The 26120-nt window shown below is 46.8% G+C and overlaps 1 protein-coding gene and 2 long non-coding RNA genes across 3 annotated transcripts in view; 1 reads left to right on the forward strand and 2 right to left on the reverse strand.

The window, feature by feature from the left end:
* Nucleotides 1–14120, reverse strand: LOC120743299. The gene is made up of 3 exons (XR_005698148.1): nt 14098–14120; nt 7470–7471; nt 1–145 (listed from the first exon to the last, which is right to left on the reverse strand). It is a non-coding gene; the product is annotated as an uncharacterized LOC120743299 (long non-coding RNA).
* LOC120743296 overlaps nt 9103–26120 on the forward strand; it is a 21904-nt gene continuing 4886 nt past the window's right edge. The window contains exon 1 of the long non-coding RNA XR_005698145.1: nt 9103–9116. This is a non-coding gene — a long non-coding RNA (uncharacterized LOC120743296). The remainder of the gene's footprint in view (nt 9117–26120) is intronic.
* Nucleotides 19357–20516, reverse strand: LOC120743293 (methylglutaconyl-CoA hydratase, mitochondrial-like). The gene has a single exon (XM_040046876.1). It carries the CDS (start codon nt 20352–20354, stop codon nt 19662–19664), a length of 693 nt encoding a protein of 230 aa, XP_039902810.1. The 5' UTR covers nt 20355–20516; the 3' UTR covers nt 19357–19661.

Genomic DNA, 26120 nt, shown 5'->3' on the forward strand with positions numbered 1-26120 from the left:
AGTTTATTAGGAGTTTGTATTTTGAGATATTAGAATCAGAACAGAAAAGAAAAAGAAAGAAATTAGTGAGGAAGTTTACAGAAGGAGAGGGAGAAAAAAGGGAGAGGGAGAAAAAAAAACACTGAGGATCTGCTCCAAACCTGCCCTAAGAAAAACAAAAAAACAAAAACAATCAAACACACACACACAACAAAACCAAGCGCGCCACAGGCCCAGAGATCCAAGACCCAAAGACCTCCTCACCCCCAAGCAGGGGCCTGACAGAGCCAGGGGGCCAGGCCCCACCAAGCAGCCATTAGCCAGAACACACCCGAGCACCAAGAACCACCAACTCACCAGAGGATGGGGGCACCAGCCACCAACAGAGAGTGTTGGGGGGGAAATAGTGTCTATTTTGATAGTTTATTAGAGATTTCCATCATGAATTCATTGTGGAAACTGAGCACAAGTTAAAGACCAAACACAACTAAACGTGTTTATCATCCAAATATAAAAGGGTGTTCTAATAATATGTGGCTTACATGCCTGTTAAAACCTGCCTGGTGACAGATGACACTGACAGTAATCTGCTGATGATTGAACTGCAGATTTAATGCAGGAATATTTCCTGTTTGAACTCTTCAGGGACCCGTGTATTTCCTGAGCAAACACTCTTCTCCTCATGCTGCTGCTGTGCTGGCAGCTTTAAGATGCAACAATAAATATTTCTATTGATTTGCACAGAAAGCTTTGAAAAAGCAACAGAACAATAAAAGCAGCAGCAGCTCTGACTGTGTTCATACCAACTTAAATATGTCAAAGTCAGGTTTCTGTTTAAAACACTGAATGTTTGAGTTACAAATACACAGATTTAACTACATTAACTTAACTGTGGTGTAAAAACTGGATTCATTGACTGCTATGTAGCAAACATAGAGCTCAGTTTAACACACAGAGTAGAAAGGTCTGTATAAGAATGAAGCTGCTGATGCAGGGCTGTACACATGTTCCTGTTTAGAGGCAAAGTCGCCCTCTACAATGTAGCAACAGGAAATAGAAACATAGTTTTATTGTCCTTCTTTTTCTTCTGGTTCAAGCTGAATACAATTAGAATAAATTCTCCATGGAGAAGGAGGCTTGAGGGCAAGATCAAAGTAGCACGGAGGGAGGTTAGCCAACTAATGGAGTTGCAGAAAGGTGCGACAAAGAAGGTGCATAAGAAATACAGCAAGCTGTCCATACCTGAGGCCTTGGAAACTGCCAAGCAAAGACTCACAGCCTTGGCCAGCCACTTGAGGAGGTACACCAGAGAGATAGAAGGCAGGAGAATAAACCAGCTGTTCTCCACAGAACCAGCAAAGGTGCACTCTCAGTGGCAAGGGAACAATAATAATGAGAGAACAGCACCACCAAGGCTGGAGACAGAGCAATACTGGAAGAGCATATGGGAGAAGGACGCAACCCATAACGGCAATGCTCAGTGGCTAGTGGATCTGAGGGCAGACCACAGCGACCTCCCTGAACAGGGTCCAGTAACCACACAGTGGCAGATATCCAAGAAAGGGTCTCCAGTATGAAGAGTTGGACAGCACCAGCGCCTGGCAGCACAAATGAACCAGCTGCTAGTTAACGAGAGACACCCGGAATGGCTAACCGAAGGTCGGATGGTCCTGATCCCCAAGGACCCCAAGAAGGGACCGGTCCCCTCCAACTACCAACCAATAACCTGTCAGGCATCATATCGGCTAAGATGAACAGGCACATGGGTCAATACATGAGCGGGACACAGAAAGGAATTGGCAAGAATACCAGAGGCGCAAAACACCAGCTACTGGTAGACAGAACAGTCAGCCGAGACTGCAAGACCAGACTGACCAACCTGTGCACTGCCTGGATTGATTACAAGAAGGCCTATGACTCAATGCCCCACAGCTGGATACTGGAGTGCCTAGAATTGTACAAGATCAATGGGACCCTAAGAGCCTTCATCAGGAACTCAATGGGGATGTGGCGTACAACACTAGAGGCCAACTCCAAGCCCATAGCACAAGTCACCATAAAGTGCGGGATCTACCAAGGAGATGCTCTGTCCACACTGCTGTTCTGCATAGTCTTACAGATGACGTTACAGGTCTGTGAGAGCCAGAGATTTTCCATGTTTGAGGTGACCAAATACTTATTTTGAGTAAGAGAGATTGGACTCATCTCGGATGGGGATGAGTCTGCCTACAGGAGGGAGGTTGAACGTCTGGTGTCCTGGTGCAGCCACAACAACCTGGTGCTGAATGCCCAAAAGACAGTGGAGATTATTGTGGACTTCAGGAAGCACACAGCTCCACTCCCCCCCATCATCCTGACTGACACCCCCATCACCTCTGTGGACTCGTTCCGCTTCCTGGGTACCACCATCACCCAGGACCTGAAGTGGGAGCCCACCATCACTTCCGTCATTAAGAAAGCCCAGCAGAGGATGTACTTCCTGAGGCAGCTGAAGAAATTCAACCTGCCAACTGAAGCACCGCAGCAATTCCCTAATGTTGTAAACCTGCTCAACATTTGGCAATAAAACCCTTTCTGATTCTGATTCTGATTCTGAAGGTAGTCAGAACTGAGGGGATTGAACTACCAGAAGGCAACATTGCAGACATAGAGGACAGTTACAAGTACCTGGGAATCCCACAGGCGAATGGGAACAATGAAGAGGCCGCTAGAAAAGCTGCAACCACCAAGTACCTGCAGAGGGTCAGGCAAGTCCTGAGGAGTCAGCTGAATGGTAAGAACCAGATCCGGGCCATCAAGACGTACGCCCTGCCCGTGATCAGGTACCCTGCTGGGGTAATAGGCTGGCCAAAGGAGGAGATAGAAGCCACTGACATAAAGACAAGAAAGCTTGGGGCAGGGGTACCTAGACCCGGTTTGTAGAGTACGCTTGGGGAGTGTGATCGCGTATACAGTGTCTCTTTATATTTGTCTCCACGTCGGTTGAGTGTGAAGTGCACATGAGAGCATGAGGGTGGGAATGGATGTTTGTGTCTGTGTGTGCCTGTATGTTTGTATTTATATGTCAGGTTGGGTATCAGACGCCACCTCTCTGGGGACATCTCGGGCCTTCTAAGGTTTGGAGGCCTATCTCCGCCCACCACCACTTCCCCTGCCGGTGGCGGACTCCCTCAGGTGTCGGTGCGTTGGTGGTTCTTTGTATCTGGGGGTGGGCGTCCGGGTACACACCGGCTCACTCCTTGGCGGCCGCTTATTGGGGCTCGCTCGGGCCATTTCGGAGGTGGGGTGCCCCCGGCCTCTCGGCCTGGGGCTCGGTCACTCAGGCACAGCTGGCTGCCGGCGGAGTCCACGGGCGCATCACTGCAACTCCCCCTGGCTTCTGCTCCGCGGCTGCTGAGTGAACCCTCATCTGGGACTCTCCTTAGCTCTTACTGGGACAGTGGCGCAGCTGCCCCTCTGTGGGTCTTCCTTGGTCTCTTGTGTTCTGGGGGCCTCTGGATGTCTGGAGTTTTGATCTCCTCCATACCTGCTTGATACCATAGAGGACAGTGCTGTGGCTCCCCACACTCCCTAACAGATCATTACATGGAGAAACCTTTGGAATGCAAGCATGCTGATCCACACAGGTATGCACACAGGTGTACACATGGGTATTCACAGACGCGGACTAAAGCTTTCTTGGCTGCTGCCTCAAAGCACACTGTGCGCTGTCTATCTTGCGTGCTGCACAATATCGTTTATTATTTAGTAACTATTGATATCTATGGCTAGCTAGTTTATTGTGATGGTGCTTTTTTTTTTCTATTATTATGTTGCTCTTTGTTGTTTGCTGTCTCCTCTGTTTGTTTGTTTTTTTTCTCCATACAGGTGACCCAGGAGTTTTTTTTTTGTTTGTTTGTTTTTTTTTCTCTCTTCCCCCCCTTCTCACCGTCTCTTCTCCCCTTTGGTTTTCTTTCTTTCTCTCCCCCTCTTTCTTTCATTCTTTCCCCCTGTCCTATTAAAAAAAAAAAAGTTGACAAAGGATGAACTGAAGCTCCGCCATCACGTGATGTCACATGCTGCTGTTTCTGATGTCACTTAAAAAAAAAAAAAAAAAAAAAAAAAAAAAAAGACAAGAAAGCTCCTTACCATGCATGGAGGAAATGAATGGTGGCAGCAGGATTTCTGTCACATGTAGGCATTCATGTGCTCGTGCACATAGACACAGACAGAGTTTGCAGCACACCGTGGGGGGTTTTATGATGGGGTCGCTTCTATAAAGCTGGCTGTAACTAACAAAGGGGTGAAGATTTTGGAGAGGGACACCGGCCTCGTCTTCCCTTCTAGAAGTGCATGCTTAAATGAAGATGAATAAAGATGAATAAAGGTTTTGTGAAAATGACTACTGAGTCCGGTCCCATCTCTGGATGCTCGAGGAATAAAAAGAACCGAGGTAAAACTGATTTCACAACAGAACTCACCAGAACAGGAAACTGATGACATCTGTCGTGGTTTGTTCGGTTTGGATCAGAGAAGAAACGCAGGCTGCATCCAGGTCAAGGTGTCAAAATAGTGATCTTTATTACATACTTCCAAAAGAAGCATGGGAAGACAAAACATACAGCAAACAAAGCAAACAACAATCTTCTTCGGGCGGAGGCCCCCTCTTCCATTTATATTATCCTGATGACGTCACACAGTTAGATCTTACTGGAAATGATATCAACTCTCCACACTGAACAAGATTACCTTATATAGACATCAGGATAAGACTTTTAGAGAAAAACACGTGTGTTCTTATGTGTATTTTGTGAGGCTGTGTGTCCTTAGAAGAGAGGATGTCCTAACACGACCTCTTCTTATTAATAAGTGTGTATGTGAACGTGCGTCTTACATAAGGCCTTGTGCATGTTAGTTTTGGGTCTGACTACGTGCAGAACTGAATGTAGACGTTCAAGGCCCAACAGGATTCTCCTGTTCAGATGGTGATACAATGCTGTGCAGCCCATTTAAGACTGGTTAGAAGATGATGATGAGCATACACCAATATTCACTCAGATTAACATAGATATACTTCAGAGATTATGCTGTCATCAGATTCAACAATGATAAATGATTAATCAATGGTGGTTATGATTATAAACTGTCATCATAAGAATACAAAATAAAATATCTCTTTTCCACACTCCTCCTCTTTGGCCATCGGCCAGCCTTTACCCAATATTGTGTCACTCCTCCGTCCAGGCGGCCTCTCTCAAAGGCATCATATACCCCGGACCAGCTGAAGCAGCTGAACCAGAGTCTAGGGCCCTGCTCACCAGTCTTACCAATAACCGCCTTACCAGAGGAATGAGACAACATCCGATCATCAATATGCCTAGAAAAACTACAAGAGAAAACATGGCAGACATAAACACTCCACGCCATTGCCCAAAAGTCGAAGTGATCCAGTCTCCCAGCCCCGTGTCCACGCCAGATTGCTCATGCATAGTTTTAGATAACGTTTTTAGACTCTCAAGTGCCCTGGTAACCGTCCCATCGGGGGCAGTGTTGTTGGGAATGAAGGTACAACATAAATCTCCGAACATCGCGCATACGCCCCCCTTCTCAGCTAACAGCATGTCCAGCGCCATTCGATTTTGGACTCCCATTAGCGACGTCGGACCTAATTGCTCCGCAAGGCCTTCCACTGTGTCCCTAGTGAGATTAGAGAGTCTTAACACATTATAATGGACATAGTTAATGCGATCAACATTTTTATTTGGAGTTACCCACAAAAACACACTTTCAAAGCCGGCCGCTATTTGATTAACTAACTTATACTCATCTGGAACTCCCCTGGGAACTCCTATTGAGTCAATCCAGGTGGGCGAGTCCCATCTTGGATCATACCTGTGCATCCCTCCTGTGCTTCTTCTTTGTCTGGCTGTCGTCGACGCATTCGTGCCCCGCTGTAAAACTGTCCCTTGTCTACTCCCCATAAGCATCAACGGTGCACCTAAGCGCACCAAAGCACATGTTCCTACACTCCCCAAGGGAACCTGTACCAAAAGAGTGTATTGCCCACAATAATAATATAGCCCACCCCTGGCCCAGGTGCCTATAATTGTGTTTGGGTCACTTACATTATTGGTAGTTCTGCCTGGAATCGTCCTCTGACACCAGCTTGGATCAATCCTCCCTACCGTATATCTCACTCTATCTGTAGAGAACTCAAAACATGTATAATTGTCTCTTTTAGGTGTGAATGAGCCTGGTATTGTACGTTTATCAATTGGCGGATATAAACCTGACAAAGTAGTGCAGTTACCTGTGTTCGCTGCCTCTCTAGTTAATCTCAGCATACAATCATAACCCCACTTATCCTCTGGATACAGAGGAGCGGGTTCAGTAAACAAACGAGGTCTAGCGGTAGCACAAGCAACACAATCAACCACTTCCTGCTCTTTAGCATTCTGAGCCACCCAAACTAACCAAAGATTCCTATCACCGAAACCTGTGGCGCGCTCTATTAACTCTTGAGGTTTTAATCTAGTGTAATCAGTGGCAACAAACCATTTTTCCTCCGAGACCTTGTAAGTAACTGTCTCTAAGGAATCCACTTGCTCTGTGTGATTCATTACCGAATCATCCCCAATCGATTTAGAACTGGGATTGAATAAGTTCACCCGAATTAACCCATAGGGATCTGTCCCTGTTTTATCTACCCCTATGACTAGATAAAATGCACCTCCGTCAAACCCTGATTCCGGGAGCTCGCTCCATGGTCCTAGGGAAAGAGTGACAGGGTTATTTGCAACAGAAAAATCTCTCTGAATGGCTATCCCTTCAAGGGCCTTTGGCACTGTTGGCTGCCATCCTACTCCTGTCCACGCCACTACATCCTCCCAAGAACACCACTGATCCGTTACATAAGTGTAAACGCCTCCTTCTCCGTCTGGGCCCCACACCGACTTTCGGAAGCCCACCATCGGGTGATAACAAACCCACACCGCATAGCTTTTCCACCTGCTACCGTCTCCTGAACATTTAATTACCTCACACAAGTCGAATGTGAACGCCGTCGTAGAGCCATTAACATACCCAAGCTCCACACCGCCACTGGCTTTGAGACATTCATCGTTCCCACCTGAACCAACCGCCCGCTCGAAGCGTGTGGATCGACCTCGGCGTCTGGGCAATTCACCTGTCTGCCAAAAAATAAAAAAACATATTATAACACTTATCAATGCCAACACCCCCGTTAATTTCCAATTTTCCCACAACTTCATGGTCAGAGTTCCCAGGCTCTTTTTACTTTTACTCTAAACTTTGTGATAAAAATATAAGGTTATAAGAATGAGAGTATAAACTTCTGAGTATAAAAATACGTGGTTAACATACAAAACTATTACGATTCCTTTGAACTATCAAATTTTCAGACTAGAGCCCTAGCCTATTAGGAGCCTGGAATCAATTACTGCTTGGCGTGTGTCGCTCCTCTTCGTTCTTCACCTTACCCCAGGTTAGACTACTGGGGAGGATCGTGGCACAGGGGGAGAGGATTATTCTGCCTCTATGTTCCCCCCTGTGTTTGTTGGGGTGGAGCTTAGCTCCAGCAAGCTCTTGTCCGCGACTGCACACTGAGACCAATGAAACCAGGTCTCTCCTTTTCCCTTCAAACGGACTGCACTGGTGGTACGGGCAATTATGGTAAATGGCCTGTATTTATATAGCGCTTTACTAGTCCCTAAGGACCCCAAAGCGCTTTACATATCCAGTCATCCACCCATTCACACACACATTCACACACTGGTGATGGCAAGCTACATTGTAGCCACAGCCACCCTGGGGCGCACTGACAGAGGCGAGGCTGCCGAACACTGGCGCCACCGGGCCCTCTGACCACCACCAGTAGGCAACGGGTGAAGTGTCTTGCCCAAGGACACAACCCAAGGTTTAGGTTCATTCTTTCTACCTTTCCCTGCGACTGGGGGTGATATACAGTGCCAAATCTATGTTGCAATCCCAGCTTCTGCTCTACCTCTGCCAAATCTTTATTTTTGAAATGAGTCCCATTGTCTGACCTAATTCTCTTAGGAAAACCATGCCGGGGGATGTAATGATTGATTAAACACTTAATCACACTTTTTGCATCCTCCCTCTTTGTTGGCCATGCTTCAGGCCATCCTGTCAAAGCATCCACACTTACCAGTAGATATCGAACTCCTCCTGGTCCCACATCGATCATGTCAGTAAAATCAATGACAATCTCTTCCCCTGGTCTTTCTGGAATGGGGAACTTACCTGCCTCCGGTTTAATTACTGGCTTTGGATTGTGCCTCCCACAGATCAGACACGTCCTGGCTTTTTCCTTAATCATATCCCTCAAAAAGGGATGCCACCAATGGCACAGATGTCTTCCCATCTGGGCCACACCTACATGACCAAGCCCATGCGCTTCGGCAATCTTCTGTTTTGCCAGTTTGGCCGTCAACACTGGTCGTCCGTCAGGTCCTCGCCAGAGACCTCCTTCCTCCCAGGCTCCTCGACTCTTCCAGATCCCCTTCTCTTCTGGGGCCGCCTCCTCTTGAGCCTTCCTGGCTTCCTCTAACATGTTAACTCCTTGTTCTTCTTCCACGGTTATTTGCACCATCTGTCGTAGTGCTTTGTAGCCTGCTGCCTCTTTCGCTGCTCGATCGGCTTCCTGATTTCCTCTGGCCACCATGCCTGTCCCCGAGGAGTGACCTTTACACTTTATGATACTCACCTCCTCTGGATCTCCCAAAGCCTGCTCAAGTTCCTCCATTTCCTTTTTGTGGCAGATTGGTGCATTCTCAGCTGTCCTGAATCCTGCTCTCCTCCATTGGGCCAGTTCCACATGAGCTGCTCCAAAGGCATAAGCTGAGTCCGTGTAAATGTTGACTCTTTTTCCTTTTGCAAGTCTTAGTGCTCGACTTAGAGCAATTACTTCTGCTCTTTGGGCTGACTGCTGCCCTTCAAGTCTTCCAGCCTCCTTCACTTCAAATTCGGCCTCTCTTCTGCAAACTACCGCGTAGCCTGCTTTCAATCCTTCCTCATCTCTGTAGCAGCATCCATCTGTGAACCAATCTTCAGCTCCTGTCAGAGGTTCTGCTTTCAAGTCTTCTCTTATCTTCTCTTCAACTTCAGCTCTCTTTGTGCAATCGTGGGGTTCTCCTGCTCCTCCCATTAAATCTGCCATGTTAATCCCTTCATGTGTGAAGGTCAAGTTGGGAGCCTCTAAAACTTTACAGACTCTCTGCTGTGTAAGTGGTGTCATGGTGAAGGCTTGTGAGTTAACATATGCCACCACACCATGAGTGGTCAGCACCTTCAACGGATGGTCCCTGACTACATGTGCTGTCTTTTGTATAATCTTTGACACCCCAATGGCATGCTGAGTGCATCCCGGATGCCTTGACTCTAATGGATTCAGTCTGATGCTGACGTACATCAGTACATCTCTCCCTCCTCCTTTTTTCTGAAACAACACCCCATTAACTATCCCGTGTGTTTCTGAAACATCAAGATAGAAGGGTTCATCATAATTAGGAATGGCAAGATCAGCCGACCTTGACAAGTCCTGTTTCAATGCGATAAACGCCAACTCAGTGGCCGATGTCCATGGCAGCTCAGCCTTTAAGTTTCGGACACCTACCGTTTTCACCAAATCCCTCAAAAGGGCTGGTTTTCCTGCATAATTTGGAATGAAGTGACGGCTGTATCCTGTCAACCCTATGAATGAGAGCAACTCCTTAACCGTACGCGGTTTTGGATGTGTCAAAATCTGATCACGATGGGTTTTTAGCAAACCCACTGATTTGTGAGCAATGACTCGGCCCAGAAATGTTACTTCTGATCGGACCAACTGCAACTTTTCTTTACTGACTTTGAACCCGCACTCCGCGAGTCTCTTCAGTATGGTGAGTGAGGCTGCCGTACATGCCGACGCCGACGGAGCCGCAATGAGCAAATCATCAACATATTGCACCAGTGAACACCCCTCCGGTAGGTGGCATGGCGTTAGAGCTTCTTTCAACACTTGGTTGAAAATGCCAGGGGAGAGTGCAAAGCCTTGTGGGAACCATGTGTATCTGTATTGTTGCCCCCTATATGTGAATGAAAAAACGTCCCTCAGAGACTCATGTAGCGGGAGACAGAAAAACGCATTCGCTAGATCAATACATGTAAACCACTTCTGGTCTGGTGTTAATGCCGTCAGTGCTGTGTATGGATTTGGGACTGGCACCGTGTCAGTACGTAAAATGGCATTGATGGCTCTTAAGTCATGTGCCATTCTGTACTTTCCTGTCCCGTGCTTCTCTACTGGCAAAATAGGAGTGTTCCAGTAGGAATGAGAGGGCTCAAGCACCCCTACTTTCAATAGCCCTTCAATTGTTTCTGCAATTCCCTCCTCAGCTTCCCTTTTTTGCCTATACTGCGGTTTCCAAATTGGCATTTGCGACTTCAGCTGGAACAAAACAGGCGAACAAGTTGCCAGGCCCACATCCGTAGGCCCTGATGACCACAAGGTGTCAGGAAGAGTCGCAAGTGCGGCAACTGCATCCACATGGTCTATTCTTTCTCTTCCATGGATTCTTGAGATTTGTTCATGCTCCAAAATCACAGTGTCCTCTGATTGACAAGTGATACGGTAAATTTTGCATTTTGGCGAGTACCAAACATCTGGAATCTGAGTAGCTTGCCAGCCAGGTTCCTCGAGGGTTCTCCTGACCATTGTTCCCAGCTCCTTCGCCCGATGACCCTCATGGACCGCCAATGTAATGTGGGGCACTGAATCAGGTCCCATTTTGAACCAAGGCCGTTGTTCTTCGGTTAAATTTACTGCTGCAGCGACGCCTTCAGGACTAACATAGATGTTCTGAGAACACACATTCCAGGTCTGACCTTCAAGGTCAGACTGGAACAGGTCCCTATAAATTTCATCATCGTTCCTATCATAATAGAGGGTGACATGGTATGGATCCCGGGGGGGAGAATAGACCGCCAAGGCCATAATCCAAGGTTTCCACAACTGATACTGTCTCAGAATGCCTTCTTCCACCACACGACCCCAGTATATATCCGCTGTAGATTGTTCACAGTCCTGCAGCAAATACTGGTTCTTTGAAGAAGTCCCCAGGCAAAGGAATTCTTTTCCTCCCGGAAGTGTCACAGTTAGTCCATCAGCTGAACACATGATAGTGGCCCCCAGTTTAATGAGCAGATCCCTGCCCATCAAGTTCACAGGCACATGGGGAGACACCACATAACTGTGCTTCAATGTCTGTTTTCCCAGCACCGTCAGGGCTGGATTGGTTGTTGGCAGCGTCATCGGAACCCCAGAGAACCCCACAACACTGACCACGTGATTGGAAAACGTGGCACTGCTTGGTTTGTGTCTCAGTGTTGAATAAGTCGCTCCAGTATCTACAAGAAAGGTCATTTCAGTACCTTCCACAGTCATCGGCAACAGAGGTTCCGCCATATCCCTGCCGCCGGATCTCTGCGGGTCCCGTCAGTACAGCTCCTCCTCTCCGCCCCAATAGGCCAGAGGATACTGAGCCACCGGCGCCATGCCTGGGTTTGGAGCTTGATGCCCCCTTGTCTGGACTGTCCTGCCTCGCGGAGTTCTTTGTGCCTGGGGTGGTGGTTGATAACTTGTCTCTGATAGCCATGGCGTAGGACAATTACGAGCCCAATGTCCTCGTCCTCCACACCTCCTGCATACATTTGGGTCCAGCATAGGTCCCCCCAGACCACGACCCCTTGGTCCACCTCCCCTTTGAGATCCACCACGCCCCCTCCACGGCCTAGTAACCCCCCAATTCCCTGCGGGTCTTCCTGGCCTTGATCCATTGGCAGCCCACCGGTCATCAGGGTACAGAACCAGATCCAAATCTGGCCAATCTGGCCCTGGGTCGCCCTGTAGCTGTGCCACCAGCATCTTTTTAGCTCCATCTTTGTTTTCCTTTCTCTTTTCAGTTACTTTTTCTCTTGCCTCAGCCAATTTCAATTTTACTAACTGCCCTTGCGCCTCCTCCAGCTCCTGTTTTTTCTTGTTCACCTCGTCTCTTTCCAGCTCAAGTCGATGTATTATATGCCTCTCCCATTTTGCTGAATCCGCCACCGCAAAGTCTGGATTCTTCTGTAGATCTGCTCTCACTCGTTCTGGCAGACCTGCTAACACCGCACATCGGAACCACGCCCTCGGTTCTCCATCCTGCCCAGGATGCTCTCCAGTTTGGAGAATCCACTGTTCTTTGGCATGTTCTATAAATTCTCTAGGGGAATGTTCTGGGCTCCAAGCAATCCTAGGGATAGTGCCAGTATTATGGGTTGGATACTTCTCACGCACTGCGTCAGAGAGAGCATTTCGCACCCTTGCGTAGGGGACATCGTTTGGTTGGCATACAGTTCTTGCTATCTCTTCCACATCTGCGAGGCCTCCTCCTCTGAAGGTCCTCCCACCGATAGCACGAAAATCTCCCAGGGCCAATTCTTCTCCTTCTGTAAGACTTCCTAGTCTTCTCAACCAAGCCGCTCCTCCCTCTGTAATCGGGGGCAGCTGCTTCACCAGAGCCTCAAGATCTCTGATATTATACGGGTGGTAGACTGGTTCGCCCCGTGAACCCGTCAGTAAAGGCATTGTGAGGGGCAATTCCTCCTCTGTGTCACCCTGCCCTTCTCCGGTTTGCAATGCAACATTCTGCTTTCGATTCCTTTCAAAAATTGACGGTCTTTTATCCCTTGCTTCATCCAGAACCCTCCCAGAACGAAGCGTCGTCCTTGCTGGGGGTCCCTGAAAGTTTGGGGCGAGTCCTCCCCATTCCAGGTTCGACACTTCTCTAGACTTTCGCGCTTTACTTGCAGAGGCCGCCAAGTCCTTTTCCAATGCATCCAGCGTTTGTGCTACGCTTTGTGGTGATGCCACGCCTTCCTCCTCCAGTTTTTTCAACATCCGTTCCAACTTTATCACAGCGTCCCGGTTGTCCGATACTTTCCCAACGACGTGGCCCTGCCACTGTTCTTTCACACTGTTGTCAACCGTCGGCTTCTGACTGGATTTTTGACTCACCTTTGATGGCCCCTTCTGGTACTGCAGTGAAGGTGAATCCTCCTCTGAGGTCCAGACCTCCTGGGATGAATTTCCCTGGGTGGGCTGTTGTGGTGTCACCTGACTGGTACTTGTGGAAGCCACAGGTTGAGCTTCTCCTGCAGCTCCATCTGGGCTAAAAATAGAGGGAGGGATCAAGATCACCCCCCATGTAGTACTTCCTTGTGATGTCCCAGCAGCTGGGTGGGGCTGACCTACCTGTGATCCAGCTGCTGATTGAGACGGGCCCACTCTCGTGTCCGCCTCCTCTGTGCCCCGAGCAGATGTCGATGGTGCAGGATTCTCCTGTACGTCCAGAAGTCCTCCTTTAACAGTTCCTGTTTTTCCTCCCGGCCCCCAGAGGGTGCCTCCCTCCAAAGTCACCACTGGACAGATGTAAGGAGGAGGTGGGGCAGTCAGGAATTCCTTCAGGCTGGGATATAATGTCCCCCCAGCCTCCGCTTCCTTTGATGAGACTGGTTTGGTGTCTTTCACTTCCTCTTGCATCCAGTGAGAAACGCCTTGAGAAACAATCATAAGCTTGCAATACTTATTTTGTTTTTCAATCATGCGTTTCTTTTCGGCCTTTAATTTTCTCCCCTGAAGACGTCCCAAGGGTTCCTCATCAAGCTCTTTAATCCTCTTCTCACATTTCTCACCTTCCAGTTTAAAGATGGAATGTAGAGGAATTCTGTCCTCCAACGTCTTCTGTTGATTGTCACATAATTCCTTCACTTCTTTTTCCAAATCTTGGCATTGACGGGCAATTTCCTTTGAAGACCCGTCTTCAGTAATCTTAATTGCCTTCTTCAATTGCTGTATTTGCTCCTTCAGAGGCTTGTATCTCTTTCCCCCAGCAGGGGTCGCCTTTTCCTCTTCAGCCATTTTGTTTTTCGACCTCACTTACCTTACCAAAATGGCCGCTCCTAGGCTCCTCCTCTTGGGGTGGCCTTAGTACACTTCCCTTTCGGCAGTCAGAATCCCACCAGCTGGTCAAGCTCAACTTCCGCTAAGCAGCTCCAGCCGGGGAAAGACCCGCCCACAAACACACACACACACACTCTAATCCTCCTTTACAAGAGAAACCTCACAAACTTCTGCAACAGTTTTAAGCACGCAAAGCCAGCGAAAATTCAATCACACATTCACTCCTTAACCACTACAAAGTTTTACACACAAAACTAATCCACTCAATCTACCATGCACGCTGTTTCTCTCCCTATAGCGAGAGAATCAACCACTCTTTAAAAGACTTTATATAAGCAACATCAAAATAAAGCACAAATTTCTGCCTCTCTCCAGGCCGAGAAGGAAATGTAACCCAACTAGAAAATCTCCCAGCAATCACACAAAGTACTCAATTTTCACCAATATCCTTAGCAGTGTCCTCCTATTTTACAGGAGTTATACACGAGAGATCATTACACATTAGATCCTATCAAACCATGCTAACTTTAGAGAACACACTCTCACAAGATTGCAAGGTTTAATTTATTTAATATACTGAAATCTTTTAATCACACTTCTGAAACACAGATTCACCTTAACCCAAACGAAACTAAAAAGCGTAGAAATGGAGAAATAGGGAGAGGAAACACAGCGGCCACACACACACAGCCCCTCCTTCTCCTAAGAAGAAATACACACACACACAGCCTGAGCGCTCGGCTCGGCCCCCACCTTTTCCTTCTCCTCACAGAGAAGCGCGTGCCCGCGGCTTGAGAGAAAAGAAAAGAGTTTTCCTGCACTGGCTCTGGAATCACACAGCTTTATACAGTCTATATAATGCAATTTACACTTTATTGACACACGGGTAATCTACATTCTATTTACACACGGGCCCGTATAAACGTAAGAAAAACACCACATGCCAGACCAGCCTCTTTTCTCTATTTCTCTGCTGGTGTACCTAAACTTTTTGACTAATTTAAAAGCCTCTATAGCCCAGGCCGCGCCTTTCTGATCAATTAAACGTTTCAAGTACGCCGCCTTGAAAACGACCAGATTCCTAAGTTCTTAGAAATTTACAACTGCTTCCCGCCCGGTAAAAACAAGGATCTCCACCAGCTGCGTGAAAGGCTTTGCACTATCCCAACTCACGCTTTTGGCTTTACTTAAAGGTCCCAGTCCCCGACGTTAAAAGGTTACAGCCGGTCCGCGACCCTATCTGCCAATTAATGCAGTATAAGACAATCACTCCTAGAATGCCTGGCCATTAAGGGCGTCCCAAAGTTCCCCCGGTAGGCCAACCGAGCTTAAACATAACAACGCGTCCGTTGCATGTGGCGTCTGCCAAAACGCTGAACAGAACTGCATTCCTAGGGGCCACGCCCCAGTCCTAATCAAGTTTACTTATTTTAAAAGCCTCACTGTGGGTACCCTGCCCTCCAGTTTAATTACCTGAGACCCGAGACCGCGTCTCTGCTTAATCGATTAAATCAAATACCCTACACTACCGGGTGGTTGGCTGGCATCCAACCACCCCACATTTAAACCTTTAAACCTTTTAAACCGTATTGACTTAAACACATAACATAACCTCTTAACTCAACAGTTCACTCCCAGAATAAACAGCAAGACACTTAATCAACAATCACTATGGACAAAAACCAGAAGTCTATACTGAGTGAATATTAATTAAATTTAGTTTTAACTTCCAATATAGCGCCTTTGGATAAAACAACAGGTGGCACTACTCACCTTTCTTATTTCGCCTGGCGTCACTCAGATAGCTGCTGGTCTTTGTCCCCTTGGCACCTCCAAGCAAGAAGCCAGCCGCAAATGTCCTCTCCTCCTCCCCACCGAGGTTTCGGCACCAAAACATCCATGAGCTGCTGTAATCCTGAGAGCTGATTTCAAAAAGCGTGAAATGTCCCCGACGCTCAGACCTGACGGGTCTGTGGACTGTTTGAAGGAAGCGTGGACTGTGATGTTCTCCTCACTGAAGCAGATTCAAACTCATACGGACACAGAACACAACCATGATGTCAGCGTGACCCAGCTCTCATTGATGAGTGACATTTCCTACTGTTTAGTGGTCAGTGAACACGCCACGGTGATGCTGATGTGGGCGTGGCAGCCACACACTGCAGTTGTGGATTTTCCTCAGTGTGCTGGAACTTGGTTTCAAAGTAGTTATGATGAGTTTATAAACATGTGTGTGAGCGAAACTGATGAGTGTAATGTGCTGTCAGAGTGAGGAGTCACTTTGAAGCTGTGTCCAGGAGTTATTTGTGATCACACAAACTCCTCTGGTGAGTTGGTCTGATGCACATTCATGGTTAGTGCTGCCCTGTTATACCTCAGTAACACAACTGCTGTGATGTTCACTGTCAGCCATCCTGTAACGTATGAGTGAGATTATTAGTAGATTATTAGCTCTCTGCCAGCAGATTAGAGGCTAAGCAGGCCTGAGCCCTGCAGCTGGCTGTGAGTACAGATGTGTCACAGCAGCATGAACTCTTAAACATCATCAGATGTTTGAAACCAACCGTTTCTGCCACAAATAAAAAATACATTTTCATTGCTGGATTTGATTTGTTTCTAAATCTACGTCAGCTCCAGATATCAGTGATCGGTCTCATTGATTACTGATAATCGTCCACATCAGTCCGTCTTTATTTTTAAGGCTGCTGATATTATGATAAAGAAGCTCAAAGACTTACTGACCCACAGGGGCAGCTGTCACAGCTGTTTGAAAACCTGAGTTTGTGGAAGAACTTTGCAGAAACAAAAACACTCCTCGGTCTTGGATTCAGGTTTTGGCTTCAAAGCGACTCTTTCATCGGGAAGTTGAAATGAGACGTGTTTAATAAACTGGCACATTTTCTTTCTCCTGTCTGTACAAAGCTCTCATTTTAGAGACGTCATCAAAGAAAACACACCGTTCACTTCCCCCGACGGTTTTTGGGCTCTGACTATTTCCTGGATCTTTTTAATGGACTTAAAGTGGCCACGTTGTGTAACACGGATCCTTTCAGCTCCTTCTGGAGATGATTCCAGGGAAAGGTCGGAGCTCATTGAAAAGACTCTGAGCACAAACATTAAAATCCTGTGAGAGCGAAGCCTGAACTGATTCTGCTTTTTCCTCATGAATGTTCACAGATAAGAGGAGATTCAGAGAGGAACCAACCAATGTGAAAGTGAGAGACAGACGGAGACAGCAAGGAAGGAAAGTGAAAGGTTTCCAGGATCAGACGAGTTCAGGTGGATTCAGAAAGAGAGATCAGCAATAAAAGGAATGAAGTGTTTCCTCAGCTGGAGGCAGAACCAGCAGCTGGACTGTTCCCCCACAGGTGGACTCACAGGTGAGACACCTGCAGCTTTACTGACACCCAGTGGACGCAGAAGGAAACTGCAGCAGCTCAGACAGTAATTCAAGTGTTTATTCAGGGCTGCTGTGGCTCGTTAAAAACTCTGAGATTCAAATAAACGAAGGTCTTCAAATGTCTCATATTTCTCCAAAATCATTAAATGGAAGTTTTTTAAGTCTGGAAGGAAAAATAAAGCCAAGAAGAATTTTTTCAGTCAGTTTTTAAAGTTTCACTCGCTCAGCGTCTCTCCTCTTATCATCGCTGATCAGACACATTTATTTATTTGAAGATGCAGTTAGCAGCTGACACGCTGATGATGCTCAGTAGATCTGATCTTTGTATCTGGATTTATTTGACAGGGACAGTGTTCACGTTCATGGACATCAGGATAAAATCAGAAGATGGAAACCTGCCAGATTTGAGCTAAACTGCTCATTTCCATGTGCATAGCTGGACTGGCCATCGGGCATACCGGGCATTTGTCTTTACCCACTCCGTCTTTTTGTTTGTTAACTGAAGACGGAGAGACAACAAACACTAAGGAAGTCCAGCCATCAGCTCCACCTATGGCAGCCTCCACCCTGCTTCCAACTCCAGCAGTCCAGATGCTGCGGTGAGTGAACTGGGCTCTGCTAATGTTGCTAATTCCCATCCTGTGACTATTAAAATGAAGGAGGAAAAAAGGCAGAAAAGAGTGGAGGAAGAAGGGATAAGTGTAGAAGCAGAGAATAAGAGGCTTGCAGAGGTGGAGAGGGTTAAGATGGATGAGATAAGGCGGGAAAGGAAGTACTGACTGAGAAGAAGAGACTGAAGGTAAACACTCCTGAGGTTGTTCATGTTAAAGAACTTGGGAGTCCAGAAACTGCTCATGGCTGCTGATGGGTTGCAGAACCCTGTGTCTGAGCTTAGTTTATCTAAGCCTGACAGACATGAGACATTTCCTCACTCCAGGGCTTCCCTGGGACTGAACTGGAGTCCCCAGCTAGCTCTGGATTCCTGGAGGTTGTTGTTGGTGTGACACCATCGTCTCATCTGCCTGCAGCCACCACTCTGCCATCTCTTCTGCCACCTGCAGCCCGTGCTGCCCATGGAAGACCTCAGCGAGCCGGAGGTCTTCCATGGGCAGCCTTTGTGGTTTTCCAGCAGTAGTGCGGGAACGGGAGAGCAGCGAGCACAAGTTTCACGGGAGTGCAGACACGGAGAAGAAGAAGACACGGAACGGGAGTTGGGATCGCACTGGGGATTTATTGTTGTTTGGATCATTACACCACTGTAAATAAACGCACTGCCTTCATCATAAAGTCCTGCACTTTGGGTCCTCATTCCTCACATCCCCCCCACGGTCTGGCACACAGACCATGACACTCTTAGCCTTGTATGATGTCAGAACTGATATCCTTAATATCGTTATCTCAGGTGTGGCTCTGGCCGTCAACAGAGAAGTACAACACACTGTTGTGCTGTTCAAGGGATAGCCAATCGGAACAAAGTTGCTGTAAAGGAAGACAAGCCGATTTCAGATCGTTTCAGGCGATGTAAGCTTTAAACACCCCTCAAATTTTTCAAGAATGTTTATATTAAAAAAACAAAAAACCACTTTAATATGATGTTGTCTTAAGTAAGCAACAAAATTTGGCAGCAAGTAAAGATGACATGTAAACAAAATAGTTTAGCTTATGTTTGCTATTTGCTATGGGGAAAAGTGTCAAGCTCTGACCAGTAATCAAGTCGCTCAGATCTGTTTTTGGTAAATTATAGAGTTGAGATAAGTTTTTATTCAAATTAATTTGGCACCAAAAACTGACTTGTAGGAAAATAACAATTAATGATTTCTAACCAGTTAATCTGAAGGAGTTTTATGTTACTAGCACATTGAGGCCCCAAAAGTAAGAAATCAAACCATCTCCATTCACTTCACTTTGGTAAAGGGAATCAAAAACTGTTTTATGCAGACATGAACACAGCAGGACACATTTAACTTAGCTGGGTTAGTTTGCTTTGTTTCTCCAAATCTTAATGTGATTAGTTGTAAATTCTTTACTTTACAATTTAAAGCGCCTTGTGGTGACTGCTGTCATAAATTGTCACTATATAAATAAACGTGAATAGAATTAACAAAGTCAGAAAGTGCTTTAGCCTGAAACACCAGCCACAACGACCCCTAAGGTCCAGCTGTCAACTGTGATTTAAGGGCTAATGTGTTGACGAGTTTAGTCTGACCCATAATTTATGTTGGAAGCAGTGGAACAGTAGCAGAGCTGAAGGCAGAACTGATCGATTCTGGAACGATGACTTCATTCCCCTTTGTACTGAGGCTGCCTCTTCTCCTTGAAAGCAGACAAGCCTTCCAAACGGTCTTTGGTTGGTATCACCTGGGAATAACAAGCCTCTTCTATTGCCAGACCTGTAGATAAACCCACCTCTATCCCCTGGTTAATTGCCAACTTTGCCATCCTTATTGCAATTGGGCCCTGGGGGTTAATCTCCCGTGCAAGCTCCAGAGCCCTCAAGTAGGCAGCATCTCCACTGTTATTCTGCTCCACAGAATGACTGACAAGACCCATTTGTTGCGCCTGTGTTCCATCAACCACTCGTGCAGCAAAGATGAGCTCCTTGGCAAGAGAGACGCCAATCACCCTAGGGAGACGTTGTGTACCACCTGCTCCAGGAATAATTGCAAGTTTAGTCTCAACTAGTCCCATTTTGGCAGTATTGGAGGAAATTCTGATGTCACAAGCAAGGGCCATTTCCAAGCCTCCTCCTAAGGCAGCACCATCAATTGCAGCAATTGTTGGTACTGGCAGGTTTCCTAGCTCTGTAATAAGGGCTCGTGCTTTGGATACAAATGGTCCCACTTCGCTCTGGTGCATCTTGGCCCTCTCCTTCAGATCTGCACCTGCACAAAATATACCAGGAACCAAACTACATAAAATTACACTGCGCACTGTTTTATTCTTCTTGATGTCCTCCACAGCTTCAAACATCATTTTCACAAGATTTTTGTTTATGGCATTTTTAGCTTTTGGTCGATTTATTCCAACGACGACAATACCGCTGTCTTCTCCGTCCAGGTATCTAACGTGCAGGTCATCCTTTGAGTCGGAGCTGTAGTATCGCGTAACAGCACCGTGGCCATTCAGGCGAGGACAAGGCACAGACTCCGCCCCTTCCTCCACCTGACACACTGAAAGGACAACAAACACAACATGAGCTGTACAAAGTGTGATTGGTGTTCAGAGCAGCATCATGTGACTCTTGTTCTGCACTAAATGAAGCGATGGAGTGGCGCCTCCTTCAGGCAGAGAAACAGCTCATGGAGAGAAATAATTATTAGAGCAAAAACAAGAGTGGAGCTGCAAATAAGGCCGAGAGGAACGCTGCAGAAAACTGTTCATGTGTGAATTCATCACTTCATAGATTTCTTTGAGCACTAAAATCAGAGCTGCTTCTATTTCTAATATGACAGCTGTACATTAGAGCTGGAACACTTTTCCACCCAAACCCAAATGTTTTGGCTGGAAATCAAATAAAAACCAAAACAGCCACAAACATCAGACATGCTAACACTGTAACATTATTGGATGGAGCCACTGAGACTGAACCACCATCATGAGTATGTCAGCTGTATCCACAACACTGACCTCTGACATTTGACCTGTATCTACAGCACTGACCTCTGACTTTCAGCTCCACTTGTTTCTTCATCAGGATGTTTCTCTCCCTGCTGTAGGCAGTGCAGGTGTAGGTGGAGTTGTCTCCGTCTGTGGGGTATTTCAGGGTCAGACTGAGGTCTCCAGGTTCCAGTAAGTTTCTCTTCATCTTCGTTAGACCGTTGTATTTATCGTCCTGTTCTTCAGGCTGGTCAGAGCTCTTCTCATACATGTGGACCTTCCTGTTGTTTGCATCCTTCCACTCCACTTTAGCATCTTTAGGCAGATAAACTGTGGTTTCGGTGATCAGCTGGACAGACTCCACCCCTGAATCCACCTCCACCCAGGGGACTGAGAGGACAACAAAGCACAACATGAGCTGTAGTAACATTTTTTAATAATCATCTGATGGCCTCCTTACAGTAAACCTACCTCTGTACTGCGCCTCAGTGCTGCATTTGATACACCAGAAAACATTGACAGTAAAGTAATTATGGTCAAAGGAGCTTGCAAAGAAAAGCATCTGGACTTCTTTAAGTTACTTGAAGACGTTTCACCTCTCATCCGAGAAGCTTCTTCAGTTCTAAGGTCAAATGGTGGAGAGTCCCAGATATAAACCTAGTGGGAGTGACCCCCCACAGAGGGACAAAAGAAGAAGCTTCTCGGATGAGAGGTGAAACGTCTTCAAGTAACTTAAAGAAGTCCAGACGCTTTTCTATGCAAGCTCCTTTGACTACGATGACCTGGATGACTGAGAACCTTCACAGACATAAAGTAATTATGCTGCTGCTGTGGTTTCTGTCATATCCATCTCATAGATTCATGAGGATTCTTCCTCAGTTACAAACGTTAGTCATGGAGTTCCAAAAGGTTCTGTACTGGGACCAGTTCTATTCAAATTATAAATCTTTCTCTTGTAATATAAGAAAACAATGTAAACATTTTCACTGATATGCAGATGAAACCCATCCATCCATCTTCATCCGCTTTATCCGAGGCCGGGTCGCGCGGGCAGCAGCCTAAGCAAAGAGGCCCAGACCTCCCTCTCCCCAGCCACCTCCTCCAGCTTATCCGGGGGAACACCAAGGCGTTCCCAGGCCAGCCGAGAGATATAATCTCTCCAGTGTGTCCTGGGTCTGCCCCGGGGCCTCCTCCCGTTGGGACATGCCCGTTCCCGTTCCACCTCACCCAGGAGGCGCCCAGGAGACATCCTTATCAGATGCCCGAGCCACCTCAGCTGGCTCCTTTCGATGCGGAGCAGCAGTTGCTCTACTCTGAGCCCCTCCCGGATGGCCGAACTTCTCACCCTATCTCTAAGGGAGAGGCCAGCCACCCTTCTGAGGAAGCTCATTTCTGCCGCTTGTATCCGCGATCTCCTTCTTTCGGTCACTACCCACAGCTTGTGGCCATAGGTGAGGGTAGGGACGTAGATCGACCGGTAAATTGAGAGCTTCGCTTCACTCAGGTCCCTCTTCACCACGACAGACTGGTGCAGCGTCTGCATTACTGAAGCTGCAGCCCCAATCCGTCTGTCGATCTCCGGCTGCCTTCTCCCATCACTCGCGAACAAGACCCCGAGATACTTGAACTCTTCCATTTGGGGCAGGAACTCATCTCCGACCCGGAGTAGGCACTCCACCCTTTTCCGGCTGAGAACCATGGCCTCAGATTTGGAGGTGCTGATCCTCATTCCCGCTGCTTCATACTCGGCTGCGAACCGTTCCAGTGCGAGCTGGAGGCCCTCACCCGATGAAGCCAACAGAACCACATCATCCGCAAAAATCAGAGATGAGATTCTGAGGCCACCAAAGCGAAAGCCCTCCGCCACTTGGCTGCGCCTAGAAATCCTGTCCATAAAAATTATGAACAGAACCGGAGACAAAGGGCAGCCCTGGCGGAGCCCATCACCCACCGGGAACGAGTCCGACTTATTGCCGGCAATGCGAACCAAGCTCTTACAATGGTTGTATAAGGATCGAATGGCCCGTAACAATGGGGCAGACACCCCATACTCCCACAACACCTCCCACAGGACACCCCGAGGGACACGGTCGAATGCCTTCTCCAAGTCCACAAAACACATGCAGACTGCATTGTTCCTCCTGTATCCGAGGTTCGACTAGCGGACGAACTCTCCTTTCCAGCACCCTGGCATAGACTTTCCCAGGGAGGCTGAGGAGTGTGATCCCCCTGTAGTTGGAACACACCCTCCGGTCCCCCTTCTTAAAGATGGGGACCACCACCCCGGTCTGCCAGTCCACAGGTACTGCCCTGATCTCCACGCAACATTGCAGAGGCGTGTCAACCAGGACAGCCCTACAACGTCCAGAGCCTTCAGGAACTCGGGGCGGACCTCATCAACAGCTGGGTTGCAGATGAAACCCAGCTTTATTAATCTATGACAAAAGATAAGAGTTAAACTACCAGCATGTCTTAAAGTCAACAACCTTGATGACCTCCAGTTTTTTTTAAATTCATACATAATTGATACATAATAATTCTTCTACTGGACCATTAAAACCTGAGAAACAGGGGGATCAATGACTGATACAAAAGGAGGAACATTTACTATCAGCACATGTTTCCATGGCTGTATCCCAATTCAGGGTCTGCAGCCTTAAAGGCCACATTTTAAGGCCGATTACGTCACATCGACGTGACGAAGGCTGTCCCAATTCGAAGGCTACTTGAAATGCGGCCCTGAAATGCACCCTGAATTTCAAGGATGTGGCGGTGTAGACTTCGTGGCCCAACATATCCCAGAATGCATAGCATGGCGGTGGGTGCGGATAATTTTGCCGAAAAAAAAGAAAAGGCGGATGAGGGGCAGCCGAAGAGTAAACTTTAAGTACAGAATATTATGTCACTTATTTATGTGTAAATGTTTAATAACGAAGAACATTAAACATTACTGTTGGTCACATGTCGGCAAAGTTATGTGACATTAGTGACGTTTGTACTAACTTGGTTTTAAAGCCTTTACTTTAAAATATGCGCCGTTCAATAGCTGAGCTTAATCTTACAGAGAATGATCAAAGCTCATGTAGCAAGAAACAAACAAATGAACAAAAGATTTTCTCCTTCATTTCTGTCAAACAAAGCTGTATGAAACGTTTCCAGCTGTTAGTATCATGGTTGCTAGGCAACCTGGGCAGCACAACGGAGGCTAGACCGTCCCATTTCACAAGCCTCGCACTTCCGGCCTTAGCGGTCTATAAGTACACGGCCCTTGAGGATCGTTGAGGCTGCGTACTTTAAGGCTGCAGACCCTGAATTGGGATACAGCCCATGTCAGCCTGCTGTTTACCACCACAGAAGAAGAACAGCTTGTCCACATGCAGCCTCTGTGTCAGATCAATGCAGTGAAGCACACACACTGTTTAGTAAAGTCATGCTGTGGAGCTGTTTCACTGATCAATGACTGAGTCTGAAGGAGGTTTTCTGACTTCTGGAACAAACCTGGAAGTTTCTCTTCAGCTCTCTGTATCAGCTGTTTGTAACTCTCAACTCTTTCAGCTTCTGGAACAAGTTTGTGTGAGCCGCAGTCAAGGAGCCACCAGAGGACACCCGCTAACCATCGGCATTATGGGTAGTGTAGGAGGAGACACTCACCTGACATGAAATAGTGCCGGAAATGAAATAAAAGACCTCCAGAAACCACAAGAAGAATCAGGAGAACCAGGAGAGCTTTGGCCCAGGATGGAAACCGTTCTGTGGAGAAACACAAAAAGAACAACGTGACCTTTGACCTCTGACTGAATGAATTTAATGAAGAGGCCTTTACTTTACTCATAAAGCTAACATGGTTATTCTGACTGTGTTAAAATAATAAAGTTTTATCTGAGTGATGTCAGATGTGTCTACAGCAGATGTTTGTTGCTGACCTTTGACCTGCAGCTGTACATCACTCCGACTCAGTTCATCTCCAAAGTCTCTGACGGAGCAGGTGTAGGTGGCGCTGTCAGACAGTTGGAGGTTGGTCAGGTTCAGGCTGAGGTCTCCAGTTTCCAGAGCATCAGTCTTCATGGATGTTCGGCCGCTGTAACGCTGGTTTTGATCTTTCAGTTCGTCCCCTTGAAGCTGACGCTGGTGGACGGTTGGAGGACTGAGGTCGGAGCGACTCCACACCACTGTGGGGTCAAACAATCTAGAAGTGTCAAACTGACAGGGCAGGATGAACGAGTCCCCCTCATACAGCTCCACAGCTGAGGCATGCTGGGAAACTGAGGACACACAGACAGAGACTCCATGAGTCAATTTGAGGTCAATTACACCAGGTAGATATTTGTGTTTTTCTTTCCTTTACTTTCTGTACAGTCTCTCACTTCTTATTTTTTATTTTTAGATTCTTTACTTTTTTGTGAATCTGCATGCTCCATGCATGTGTAACAGGTGTATTAATTAAAAAGATCATTTGTATCTCACCAAAGATCCATCCTGTGGTGCTATTTTCATTTGTCAGTCTTGTTTATGGACATGCACATGTATATATATTTATTTTCTGTATTTATATTTTGAGAGCTTTTATTTTCCTTGTGTGACCTTTGACGTCCCACAGAGTCACTTCCTGTTCCGGTTACAGAGCGATTAAGCACAGTTAAAGTAATTGAAGTCATTCAAATATTGTTTGTTCCACTTGTGCATTTTGTCTCACACTGTTACTATATGGTCACGATGCAGTGCATTTTAATTTGTTACATATGTTTATATGTATATTTCATTATTTTAGCAGCTTGATTTATAATGAGGTTTGTTGTGATGTCACACCTCAGTCGTCTAGAGGCCCTGCTGGGGAGAGGTGTGCATGCAGACGTCCGGTCATATGAAGTTGCTGCACTGAATTTGTTTTTATTTGAACAGTTTTGGGAGGATAAACCTGCCTCAGCTGCCAAAGCGAGAGTCAACTCGTCTCATCATTCGCATAACAAAACACAGAGAACACAGTAATCAGAGTGTCAGGCCAGACCACCTACACCTGTCACTGTGCTGCTGGAACACTCACCCAGTGAGGGACAGTAAAGGATATTTATGTTCTTCTCTTTTTTAAGTTCTTTTTTTTTTTTAATTGTAAAGGTTTAATAAAATATTCAAGTGTTGATTTTC

The sequence above is a fragment of the Simochromis diagramma genome, unplaced genomic scaffold (assembly GCF_900408965.1).
Source record: "Simochromis diagramma unplaced genomic scaffold, fSimDia1.1 OVJJ01000424.1, whole genome shotgun sequence".
Lineage (NCBI taxonomy): Eukaryota > Metazoa > Chordata > Actinopteri > Cichliformes > Cichlidae > Simochromis > Simochromis diagramma.

Coding starts and splice junctions, on each gene's coding strand:
- LOC120743293 (XM_040046876.1), bottom strand. CDS start 20,354: ATGATGTTTGAAGCTGTGGAGGACATCAAGAAGAATAAAACAGTGCGC.